Raw genomic sequence first — 13,401 nt, forward strand, 5'->3', positions numbered from 1 at the left:
ATTTTCTTGGCAGTAAAAAAAAAACGAGTTCTAAAAACGAATAGCCTAAGCTCAAAAATAAGTGATGAAGAAACCAAGCTGGAATGGAGGGAAAATGCCAAGTCGCTCGCCAGTAGCAAGTCTCAGCTTTTCATCATAGCGAGTTTGATTACTTAAAGGAGTTGCCTGGTCTAAATGCTCTTGCAGTAGCCTGCTTCTCATCTGTGGTTCAGCCCACATCATTCAAACCACAACGCGTTGTCAACATAATAAGATCTGTAATGTGAAATATCCAGTCGAACGAAAAGCACAGACGGCAATCGTCGGAATGCTCATTGACTGGCAGAATATGGATGTTAACTGGTCAAGATTGGTCTGAGTTGTCATCAATTAAATAATGTATTCTAAGCCGGTATTGGCTATTTACTAGCATGAGTCATGACTCCCTGACAAAATAAAGATTAAATAAAAATAATACTTAACTCCCATTTTATTCCATAAACTTGGAAAATGTTTGTGTTCGTTTATACCTTTTCCCTTTTATTAAATAGATACCTGAAATAAACTACTATCTGCTTTTATTGTATTCAAACAGATCATAAACACATGAAGTTACTTTTCAATCACCTTTTGTATACAGTATAATGGACTTTGCTTTATCTCACATAATTATCAACAAGTACAAAACACGTTGCACTGAAGTTAAAGCATGCGGGATTTCTATTTTCAGCACGTAAAAATTAGAAAATACTCCAGACAAAGCAGGCTATAAAATGACACTCACGCTAAAAAAGAAATTACAAGTTTAACCGGGCCCGTGGCACCCCCTGCAAAGACGGTAAAGCACACATGAGCAATATAAGCTATGTACAATATAATTGTTTTTCTACCGAGTCTGGATACGCCTTTTTGTTGCACTTTTTGTTCCCAATCCAAGACCAGGAGTATACAAGCCACGTTTTAAATTCTTTTGAGTCCTCAAAGCAAGCAAGCGAAAATACACAGATGTTCCTTTGTCTGTTTCTTATGTTCAATGTTGCAATGTAACACGTCTTCATCACTTTATAAATCAAAAAAAAAAAAAAAACATTTAAATTGTTGTGCAAGTTCAATGGTAAACACATACAACCCGCATAATCCATTTGAAAAATGATTGCAACTAATCCAGTTTAGTTGTCTTTCGCCCCATTCGCAGGTAGGCCTTCTAGACCCACAGCTGTCGGCAAATTATTTTCATCGCGGCTGATCGGTCAACTGTTGTATTGGCATGCGTTAAGGCTAGACCCGGGACTTTGCAACCCGCTGTATCCAAAGGTTGGATGCTGTTTTGATTTCAGTCTCAGAGTCGCCAGGCTAGAGTTACATGTGTCTCTGTATACGCTGTAAGGGGAACCGGGAGGTCCATACGGACAGGCGGAGGAGGACATGGCTGAGTTCATTGTAGAGGTGCCGATGCCGTTAAGATTACTGATGTTGTTCAGGCCCGCAGTCGGCATCCCCGGTACAGCGGAGTGGCCCATACCTCCGGCCATAGTCATAGAAGAGATGGAGTTAGGAGCCGAGAACATTGACTGGGATGTGAGTGGGCTCATTGAGTTGAAAAAGGTGAAGTTCTTTGTGGACAGAGGGGCCGGTGTCAGTCCTTTGTTCGTCCAGTTATTGTAGGTATAGGCGGGATACATGTCGTCGTAGGGCTGCATGAGGCCACTGAACTGGGGCAGGTAGCTGTTCTTGCACAGGTCCATTTGCTGGTTGCGTTCACGCTTCCTCCACTTGGCCCTGCGATTTTTGAACCACACCTAAATATAAAAGAAAAAAAAAGATGTATTCAACATATCTATAACAATAATTTAATTTAATATGATAATAATAGTTGTATTATTATTTGCCACATGCACAATGCAATCCATAACAGTCCGATTTAAAATGTATAGCTAGGCCTAACGAGCCTATGAATGATGGAAAACCTAGAATATCAATATTGACAAAATTGGCTCTGTTTGTCTAATAAGAAACACCTCGTAAATACTTTACCATGGAAACATCCGGTGTATTATATATTTAAAAACATATTTTATAGATTTTTTTCCCGGTTTTTTTTTTTGGGGGGGGGGGGGGGGGGGGTGCCGCGGCTATGTTCCGGGGCACACGGTTGTAGGCTACTGATAAATTGTCTATAAAGACGTTAACGTTTTGGATGGCATAGGTTTAGAACCCATCGGTGGGTATATAATTAGAAACGTCTTCTCGTCATTGTCTTTTAGCTGTAGGCCTATGTCTCAAAATAAACCAGATTTTAGGCATATTAACTAATGCTACTAGTCGAATTATCACATTCATTATTATCAACGGTTGTATTATCAACACGTTTTTATTTTTTGCTCGGCCCTTCCGCGAGACCATTGAATTAAAACATCTGATGTTATGCGTCTATTGAGTGTGTGGGTAATTCCGTACTGTTGGCTAATAAAGTCAACGATACAGTATGATAATCGACTGCAATTGGGGGTCAATAAGAGTTTGTGACCCTCTTAAAATAAAATAAACTATTATACTGTGGATAGGCTGTGGATAATAGTAATATGATCTTCTAGCCATCGAACAACTGAAATAAACATCGCTTATTGGGTTTTGAAATACTGTCTACTTGTTACTAACTGGGGGTGCATTTTGTCGTTTGGATATGTAGTCTTGAAAATATTGACACATGTACACATGAACATTAGCCTAATTGTAAGCCTAGGACACAAACTCAAGCCGATCTTGTTTCTTGCCTATATTGCAATTAAAAACACCCGATTTGTTTATGGGGGTTTGGGTTGAATTAGGCTAAAAGGGGCTTCCAATAGACCCACTGTGCAATTATACTCGAAGGAACGGTGTATATGTAGAGTAAGTATGGACATTACTCATTGCACTTCACTAAACATGTTTCTGCTGTAAAAGGTTTCTAGAGTAACACGTCTACAGTGGAGTGTCGTCGAACAATACACATTACAGCACTAATAATATATGTAAGTAAACTGTTACCGAAATAAATATGTATAAATGAATTGGCGCAGTATAGGGGTGCAGGCTACAGACTATACTTATTAAAACATAGTAGATGCAAAGTCACCAAAAGTGGATACATTTGTGTTCATTTGTCACCCCCGAAAGATGTTATCGAAAATGTAATTGGTGGGAGAACCAGTTAGTTTGAGTGGGGATTACAATGAGCAACTTTAAAACGCTTGGGGGAGGAGAATTATGGTGTCAGTTCCACGTCATACCGTTAGTAATCATTGGTAATTATTGCGACGAAATCATCCAAGTGATATTCGAGTGTAGGCTTGAAGTAAAGTAATAAACCCCGAACAAGTTTCAACTGAAAAGTTTTCACTGTAGAATCCGTTCATTCACATCTTTATGGTTTCCCTCTGAATAGACTTTACACGCGTTTTACGCACCGCGTCTCGAGACTTACCCTGACTCTGGCCTCGGTGAGGTTGGTCCACACGGCTATCTCCTCTCTTGTGCTCATGTCCGGGTAGCGATTCCTCTGAAAGGTGGCTTCGAGCTCTTGCAGCTGCTGGCTGGTGAAATGAGTCCTCTGCCGCCTCGCTTTCTTCTTTTTCGGGTCGTCTGCGTTGCCATCGTCACTTCTGTGTTCTATGATCCTCTCTTTTTCTGCAAACCCCCCCCCAAAAAAATATAAAATGATGGTTATTGTAATGTAGCGTATACTGAGGCAGACTTTATTACATTTTTACATAGAGGGGTGCCCCTCCCCCATGTGGTTCTGTACAATCTCATTCCAACTCAACTCATTAGTTTAGAGGCCCCCAAAAAAACGCATGTACAATTTTGTACAAACTACAAAACAGTTTAGTTCTGCAGCACAAACGCATAACAGGCCATACCTGGCAGGATAATCCTAGCAGTGTTTGAAGTGTCTATAAATCACTAAAGTAAATGACCAGTTTCAAAAGCCTATTAAAAAAGACCACAAGAAGTATCACGTGCTCGTGGTCGTCAAACATTTACGGATTTGCTCCTGGTTCAATATTGATTATTTTAGAAGCGCTATTAAACATTTATCGGCCTCTACCTGCATAAACCAACATTCCCTTTTGTTGCAACGTTTGTCCAGTCTTATCCAACGTCCATTATCTTGCCAATGCTTGTCTTTACACGTTAGCGCCTTTGTTTTTATACCTTAAAAATAGCTAGATGTAAGAAGGGCAATACTTTAAGACGAGAGGTCAGTTCAAAACAAAACGCCATGTTTTAATGGCTGACTGTATTGGCTAGAGCTATTCTCCTTAGGCCTACGTCTCGTGATCTCTTTAGTATGACACATATATATATATATATTGATATAGTTTACAGCTGATGAAGAGGTGGGATGAAGACACACACCATCCTGCAGCAGGAAGAATGCGATTTGAAAACTCATCAACCCGTAGGCTATTTCTTGTTATCCTATGGAAAGTGTTAAAAGATAAAGTATTTATTTGATAATATGCTCGATAATGTTTTAATAGCGGTGATATAGGCAAACACTTCAGCAAAGCGTTTTAGACACGACATTTAAGTCTACGGAAATGAATACTGAAATTAATAATATGACGCTGAAGAATTCCCATTCATACATATTGGGTAAAATTCACATTCTAATCTGAACTTTTTCCTGCACGTTTTTACAAATAAAAACGTAGTTTGTTTTAACAGTGGGACACTGCTGTTTCACATAGCCTATGGTCTGTGTATTTTAGTCCAAACCTCAACGCATTGGGCACGTTGCATGGTACATATCTACGTGTCTTTTATCAAAAACCTTACGCACATAAGTAGAATGTTTAACAAGAACAGCCGTGTTTTAATTATACCTAGCGATAATGATAGTAGGTAGGCCTAATGCAATGTTATTGCAACGTAAATGTACCTGCTATTTCAGTATCGGATGACTCGCTGCTTGAGTTCTCTAACGTTTCTCGAGTGTTGTTCGAAGTTCTCGGCAAGTGAAGCGTAGAAGCCTGCATGTCGCGCGTCGGTGGGGGTCTCACGGTCTCTGCAATTCTGTCCAAATTCATTCCACCTTGAAAAGAGTGATGCCGTATTAAAAATAAATATTCAATCCGGTATATTCGAGCTTTCTCAATCTTCAAGACGAATGCTTAGATTTCCATCCGTAGCAAAACACTTGCCATTGCAAAAAAAAAACAATTTTTTAAAACAGATTTCCACGAATTTATTCTCCGGATAAACAAACCCACTTTTCCTCGCAGCAGTGACAGTGCGTTATGCTTTCAGTTTCCGCTGGTGCGGATATGCCCGGTGTGACCGAATGGAAGCGCTCGCAGCAGAACCAAGGGATGTGACCCACCCATCTTCTGCGTTAAAACCTCCCCGAAATAAGGAGTCCCTCCCACCCACAAAGAGCATTCAATCTGACTGCAGGAGAGGATTTTTGGTGGGGATTTATCTCAGGGGAGCGCATGAGGCAACAGCGAGTTGCGTTGCATTGGAAAGTTTGGAAGAAAATGGGCTCTTTATTCAGACATGTTTGAAATATGCTCCAGCGCAATGGAACGGCCCGACAGCTGGGTGCGCTTATATACACACGCACACAATGTATGTCTCGGATATGAACGGAGCTGAATAAACATTGCATATAGACCTGCCCATGTTATTTTCAAGGCCAAATATATATTGGAAAGTACCTAATTTATACTTAAGTATGTATATGGTAGAAGCTTAATGCAGCAGCAGTGTACTATGTACCGTAATAGTCTATAAATTCATGGATGAGGCCCTTTTAATGACCTCTTTTTTTTCAGGTCTTCTAAACAATCACGGATTAAAAGCAAGTGAGGTGGACCTTGTGTCGAAAGAATGAAGTGGTGTGTTTGTGTGTGCGCGCGCGCGTGTGTCACTGCACTGATTCAGGCATCTTCACGTGTAGCCTTTACAATCATATCTCTCGCTACTTGTAAACTGTCAAAGATAAGATAAATAATCTGAACTATGAAAATTACAACCTCATGAGAAATGACTGCATAAAGTAGGCCACAAATTATGATGATGCGTGTAGGACCTTTATATTTATTTGAGGCTTTAATTTTGTAAACTTTGATTTAACTATTATTTATAGTTTTATAACAACTTGCATATACTAACTACACAGCTATGTCTTAAGCAATTATTTGTTTTAAGATGTTAATGGGAAAAATGGCAGCACTATGAATCTTTTAGTTGGTCCTTCTAAATACTACACTGAATGACCATTTCTCAGCGGATTAAAGCCCCCCAAAAATGAAATTATAATATAAAAAAAATAATGTAAATAAACGAAAATATTTGCATAAACTTTTTTACTGGAAATATTCTCGTTTACTCGACCGATTTTTAAAACTTACAACAGTAACGGTGGCCTATGGCGTACAGATACACTAGGCCATATAGGCCTCTACACATAAATTCGTCTCGTGACAGTTTCTAACTTTATTACATTTGTTGGAACTAACGATTGATATTTTGCATTCAGATAGGCTAGCCTTATGTCACTTGATATTAAAAAAAACACATTGCCTAAATGATGTCATCGAGTTGAGTTGCTTGAGTTTAGACTATTTTGGACAATCATACAGGCCTAACTGTAAATCAGCGGCGCCTGCTGGTAAGACATGACTGAGATGAAACGTCACATCACACAGTCACGAGCCCGGCCACTTGAATTGATTTTCTGTGAATCAGTTCAATATATTTTAAATAAAAAATAACTTCTTTTTTTTTTTAAAGAAAGCCTTTATATAGACTAGGCCAGGGTTCCCCAACTGGCGGCCCTTATTTGACCCCCAATGTATTTGTATTTATGTTTGGCCATAAAAGACTCTTAAAAACACCAGCAAATCAGCTCCAAGTTATTTAAATTCTGCAAGTCTGTTCCAAAGTATTACAACTCATAATTGAGAGATATACAGTTTGTGATCATATAAAAATGTAAGCAATGTTTGACATGATTCTGTTTTAGTTAAATACTACATCCGTTTTGGCTTCTTTTGGTCAATTTGCAGTTTACAAATTATTTGTAATTATGTTCCGGTCCCCTGACCATCCGCTCAAGAAAGAAATCGTACCGCGGCTGAATCTAGTTGATGATCCCTGGCCTTGGCCTATAAACAGCACGTATTCGTCTGTCCTTTGAGCGAAATGTCTGTCACTGCTGCAGCGTTACAATACATAGGAAATAGTAAACAATACTGGGAAATCAACACCATTTATCAATCACCTGTCATTGTAAAACGAGCAAACTCGTTTTTAAGTTGATAGTCGAGTAAATGTAAAGGAATGAAGACGAGGCAAGGCGCGCCTCCCTGTGTCAACCTGGATTGGCGTAAAACCTAGGCCTATATCTGCATTCATTATTTATTTTGTGAATGATTTTATGGATTCAACGTTTTGTCATCCATCGTCAATAAAAAAAATAAAAAAAATGAGTAACTCTGATCTGATGGTAGTCCTGTTTTATTCGCCACGCTTCCAAACGGTCCCAATAACAATGCAGTATTATAATGACTTTGGCCAGGTAGCGTATGTAGCTTCCGCTGTGCACGGTCTCCTAGCCATGTCGCCGGCGCCAATGCTAAGCGCTTTAGGTCATTGTATGACATTAACTTTTGACATGAGAACCCCGTCGAACTGTAAAGCTTTCCTTCGGGGACTTTCAGAAGGCAATTGTGCAACCTCTCAACAATCACTTTCTTTTTTTTCATTCATTTCTTCTGTTTCCTCGTCAGAGTAATGTAATATTGTTTTTATGTTATTGAACCGCTTTGTAAAATGAGTTTTCTGGAGCACTTGAATGCACGCCATGCTGTTACACGAAATAACCCCTGCAGGCCTACCCATTCCTTATATAAAAGCTAGAATAATATAAACCAACTAAGTGGTTTTGCATTTGATCTTTCCTTATTGGTTCATGCACTCTTGGCTGTGTGTCTTGGTCAACTGCATTTAAACTAATCCAGATACAAACCAAACATGTTTAATTAATGTTGCTAGTGCGTTTTAACTCCCCGGAGTTGACTGGAACGTTGATGGAAAGGATTCGATCCTGGTAATAGAGAAGAACTGAGATAGGAACATAAAATCAAGAGCAAACACCATTGCCACACCAAACGTCTCAGCGAATGAAGACATGTAAGCTAATGACAAACTAATCTCTACTACTTAAAGTAGTAGGTTCCTACTATGTAATAGTTTTGAGGGCACCTAAAAAGCCCAATTAGAGTGCTCTAGGGGTGACATAATTGGCCTACGTGCAATTACGCACAACCAAATGAAGATGCTCGTCATAGTGAATGACCAACAGAGATGTAGTCAGCATCCCTTTGGGCTTTGGCTCGTATGTTAGAGGCGAGACTGGACTGGTGCTGTTACCTCCTTGACACTCTATGTCATAGGGCTAATCTGCTGATCTCGTGCATATACGGTGAAAGAGGGACAATCATGTCAATTTTGTCCTTCAAAGTTCATATTGGACTGCGGCATTGTTGGCTCGGCGTGGTCGGATAATGCGCTTTCAAATATAAGGCACTTGCGTAACGGATGGTTTACAGAAGTTTTTAATTCCTTCACCAAGACGGGTTACAGGGTAGAGGCAAGATAAACAGTCATATTTTCTCGGAGGACTGAAAATAAACTCAACGACCGTCGTTAATCATCACAAACCAAACAAAACAAGAAAAAACTGGAATTCAAGCAGGGCCTAGTGTTTTTGTTGTTGTTTTTATCGTCTTCTATTCGTCGTACCCAAAACAAACTACCGAAGGGGAAACGAAAACAGACAATTAAACGTTCGATTCAAAGGGAAGAAATAAATAGGGTTTGAATGTAATTGGACAGGCTGCGTCATTGGAAAAGGTACGGATATAATAACATTATTACTTTAGTGATCGTCATATCTTGGCCATCTACAGTGGAAACTTGGCCTGCGTGACCAGTTCCCGATAACCACCCTGACATCTGAACAAGTGTTTCAGTCGAAATGTCTCCATCATTTCACTCAATGAATGAATGAATATTAGGCTACTTTGTACCATATTGGTTCATAATAGCTTTTTATTTGTATTTTTTTACCTCTTATTTTCAATGACGGCCTAGGAACAGTGGGTTAACTGCCTGTTCAGTAGCAGAACCTTGTCCACTCGGGGATTTGAACTTGCAACCTTCCGGTTACTAGTCCTAACCACTAGGCTACCCCACTATTGCCTCATGTTCTCTGCAACAGTCCATAGGCCAATTAAAAAGTTAAGTCCTCATCCGTATAGGCTACAAGATCAATATCTTTATAAAATATAGCCTAACCCGTTGATTGCGTAAATGCAAATGACATCGTTAATTCAATTCCAGGATCAGCGTTACCTTATAGATTGGACAGACTAAGTATGGGATATAATGATCATAAATGAGCAAAAATGCCTGTTTGAATGTATTCGTGTGGTTTGCATAGCCTACAGGTTAAAGGTCTGTGTCAAATAGCCTTTTATATGGAATATCAGTAAAGGATATTCGTTTTTCACGTTCACCGCCTTATTACACATACACGACAGAAACCAATTAAGGATCCTAGATCTCTAAACGTTATTTTTTTTAATGTTGTTATCCCAACATAGTTTCAACAAGTTTATTTAAGCCACGGTTAGACAAACAATAAAAGTAGTCTATATTTTTGCGTAATAAGGTATAACAAAGCAAATAACAAATCCTTCATGACGAAGCATGAACTATTCAGATGTAAGAAGCGTACACAAATATAATATGTAGCTTACGGGCATAATAAAGGCTTGATTATGCATTTATAAGCTGTCAATGGTGCATGAAAATAAATAAAAACTAGGCATAGGTTCTCAACTCCGTGTTCGTTTATAATCTGCTTGTCCACTGACAATGCATTCATTTAGTCTTTAGCAAGTCTTTATGAGTGCATAATAAACCACGTTTGACCAGTAAATTGTTACCAAAGTCTGAAAGAAGAAGTGAAACGTGCGTACCTGAATCTCCGCAGGAGATTACATTCTTTGACAAATTAAGTTCCATTCCAGATGCCTGAAAAAATAAAAAAATAAAAAAAATAACAACGGTGCATTCAACATCATACACATTTATACAGGTTCGTCATTGTGACATTCTTACCTCTATTGATACATCATTATAAAACAGGCCTATATTGGTCCAAGTGAATAGCGTGCACGCACGTGCCCCTTTGCTTAGGCTACTTGAAAATATAACGAAAGAAATGCGTGCACAACTTAACGTTCAATTAAAATAGTCATTTTTTTGGCGGCACTTATTAACCAATGGGAATAATGTTGACCTTTCGTTCAGAGATACCGTTGCCTAAAAGTCTTTATCGTGATGTATACACACAACCTCTCTTATCTTCAAGAATCCCTTGGCTCGTTTTATGTCCATAATAAACCGTGACGTAATACATGGTTCCCATTCTTCACACCGATGTCACTCACTCACACACACACACACACACACACATGAGCTGTGATATGTCAGATTAGTAACATATTCAAGAGCGCGTACACAAAATATATTCACTAAGAGGCTTTTGAGAATTAAAAAATGTGTATTACATCTAATGATGTGAGGGCGCATTTTCTTCTATCGTTGTGCCTCTCACGCGATATCGTTATTTTTCAGACGGTCATAGCCTAAACACAGACATAGCCTAAAGTCTTCTCATCCATGCACTTATGAAAATATCATCAAATGTAACATTTTTATTTCAATATCCAACAACACCCTATATACACAAGGTTGTTCTTCTGCAACAGTCAGGTAACCACCCTGAAAGCGATGTCATGACAATGCGTAATACTCGAAGCCTCGATGTATCCACTTGACAAGGACAGGAGATGCTACACATGTCCACCAATGTGTTAAGACTGCGTTATTGCTAGACCGTTTGGATGGTTATGTTCAGTGATCTCGCACACTATCTAATGCCTCTTGTAAAAACACAACTGTCTGCTCTACAGAACTGCCGCGCAAACACAAACGCTCTCATGCATATCGCTCCAGACGCTCACAGCCTGATCGTTCGTTCTTATAGTAAACACATCGAAAGGCATATATTTTCCACACAACTCGAAAAGCCTACTCACCAGTTAATTCCCAGCAAAGACAGAAAAAATGAGTCGTTAATATGTCCACATGCAGGTGTGAAACATATCCACTTAATTGCTGGCATATGCTGTGTCCAAACATGCGCTTTGATAGCTTCCCTGCGTTGCTCGGGGGTTTTCTTCTGGAGACCTTTCGCGTGTCTCGGTGACGTCACGCCAGCGAATCCTTCGACAGCAACTCGATGCAGGATGCGCATTTGCCACGAGGGGGGTGTTCAAGCAAACCCGTCTTTTGGAAGGTTGAGAACAGCGTAAACAAATGGTTCTGAATATTAATATGTTTAGTGGAATGTATGGCTAACATTTTATTTTTTAAATGTATGGTTAATAAGAACATATAGGCTAGACATTTCGTCGTGGGGGAAAATATTTAAGAGGTTTTACTCTATTTTATATAGTAGTCTACTCTACATGTTGGGCAAAATATTATGAGACACTAACAATATAACCTATGCAAGCAGTTACAATTAATTTTGGAAAGATAATACAATAACAATAATATAAAACATGTGTTTTAGGTTTTTTGGTTTGGGTGGGCATATAGCTGTCATTAGAATTCCTCAATAAAGCACACATCTCACTTAAAAGCAATTATGCTTGGAGCAGATACGCATATTGCTTTTAATAGCTTAATTTGTCAGCTGCACATATTCAAACGCTATTAGACAATATTTACCCTCCGTTTCAAACCACACACTATATACCGCTGATAAATACGTTATTTAATTTGATTTAAACTTGTTCAAAACGCAAAATTTCATCATTTATGCTAGCAGCTCAGTTTTTATAGGCCTTAATCTAAAATTAGCCAATGGTATTTGTGTTTATGTGACTTTACGCTCAACATTGCTTTAGTTGCAGCCCGTTCTTGTTTTTAGCTCGATAAACAAAGTAATAGGTCTAGCCTAGAAAATAAACGTTTGCTGAGCATTAATACTTTAAATATCCCATAGCCTTAATGAAGTGATTGCACGAAGCTCGGCTTGGCTATTGCCAGCGGCCTACTGTCTAGCTACTTAAACATATTCACTTTCTGCATGACATGTTTTTTACCAGAAACATTTTAATACATGATTCTGTTTGTTACTATACATTTTCAAAAGTATATATATATATATATTTTTTTTTAAACAACAAAACAGATTAACTGTAGCCCAATGAAATGTAGCCTAACTAGTTTATTTATTAGGCATAAACAGCAGGAACATTTCTTTTACATTTTATATTTTGAATTGTATTTCCTATGCTTTCCCAATTTAGCTATTCGTATTCAAATTATTGTAGCCTGTTGGAAATAAACATTCGATATACAGACGCGCGCGAGAAAAAATATACAGTAACGTATGCATACAGACACTGGCCCACTTCATGATTCCTACTGATTGCATGTATAGGCTAATTGGACACATCAACCAGTGTCTCCTGTTGAGACTAGAAAGAATATCGAACAAACAGCTTCTAAGGAATATCGACCAAACCGTTTCTACGGAATGTTGATCATTGAATTAGGTATAACAGACTTCAGTCATTTTACTGTCACGTTCAGTTGTTACTCCAAATAGGATTTCCCTGTAATGTGGTTCTTTTGTTGTATTTTGTCCTATTTATTATTAGGCCTAATCTATTATCCTGTCAATTAGTAGGCCTAAATAAACAAGAGCACATATATAGTAGCCTATTTTTATTTGTACCTTTATTTAACAAGGCAATAACAAATTCTTATTTTCAATGACGGCCTAGGAACAGTGGATTAACTGCCTTGTTCAGGGGCTAAACGACGGATGTTTACCTTGTCAGCTCGAGGATTCGATCTTAAAACCTTTCGGTTACTAGTCCAACGCTCTAACCACTAGGCTACCTGCCGCCCCTTCTAAGCCTAATAAGAATGCCTAAGTGGAGAAGGCCTACAAATAAGAGAACAACTATGAGAAAAAAACTAGGTCTATGTCACTTATCAAGATTGTATTTTACGCTACCTCATTCGGAAATCGTAAATATATTGGAGCAATCCAAACTCAAATCTATACATTTATACAAACGAGAACCGGGGCTGACGGGTTTGAATATTGAAGCCATGCAGGTATTAATTGAAATCATTCTCTATAGCTCAAGACCATCGGCCTATACGGACGGATCTGTAAACAAATACAATTAATAAGGCCAACATTTATTTAGCCTTGCTAAATTACTTTTTTTTTTGTGAAAACGTAGTCGGCTTTGCCATGCAATTGTTGTCGAA

At 38.6% G+C, this 13,401-nt stretch overlaps 1 protein-coding gene across 2 annotated transcripts; it reads right to left on the minus strand.

Moving 5' to 3' along the window:
• Positions 1-502: 502 nt before the first annotated feature.
• On the minus strand, positions 503-11,233 carry LOC139417932 (paired-like homeodomain 1). 2 transcript variants are annotated; one of them, XM_071166924.1, is made up of 5 exons: positions 11,142-11,233; positions 10,017-10,071; positions 4,907-5,059; positions 3,446-3,648; positions 503-1,778 (listed from the first exon to the last, which is right to left on the minus strand). In XM_071166924.1, exons 2-5 carry the CDS (start codon positions 10,060-10,062, stop codon positions 1,230-1,232), a joined length of 951 nt encoding a protein of 316 aa, XP_071023025.1. In that variant the 5' UTR covers positions 10,063-10,071; positions 11,142-11,233; the 3' UTR covers positions 503-1,229. The 2 variants fall into 2 exon arrangements, with proteins under 2 accessions (XP_071023025.1, XP_071023026.1); XM_071166925.1 differs by lacking the exon at positions 4,907-5,059 and having other exon boundaries at positions 536-1,778.
• Between the last annotated feature and the right edge of the window lie 2,168 nt (positions 11,234-13,401).

This window comes from Oncorhynchus clarkii, chromosome 10 (assembly GCF_045791955.1).
Source record: "Oncorhynchus clarkii lewisi isolate Uvic-CL-2024 chromosome 10, UVic_Ocla_1.0, whole genome shotgun sequence".
Lineage (NCBI taxonomy): Eukaryota > Metazoa > Chordata > Actinopteri > Salmoniformes > Salmonidae > Oncorhynchus > Oncorhynchus clarkii.

What these genes read in the sequence shown, in the direction of transcription:
- LOC139417932 (XM_071166924.1), bottom strand. Translation starts at nt 10,062, where the DNA reads ATGGAACTTAATTTGTCAAAGAATGTAATCTCCTGCGGAGATTCAG. An exon ending in ATCCGATACTGAAATAGCAG is followed by an intron (nt 3,649 to 4,906) that starts GTACATTTACGT and finishes GGGGGTTTGCAG; the next exon opens with AAAAAGAGAGGATCATAGAA. An exon ending in TCACCGAGGCCAGAGTCAGG is followed by an intron (nt 1,779 to 3,445) that starts GTAAGTCTCGAG and finishes TTTTATATTTAG; the next exon opens with GTGTGGTTCAAAAATCGCAG.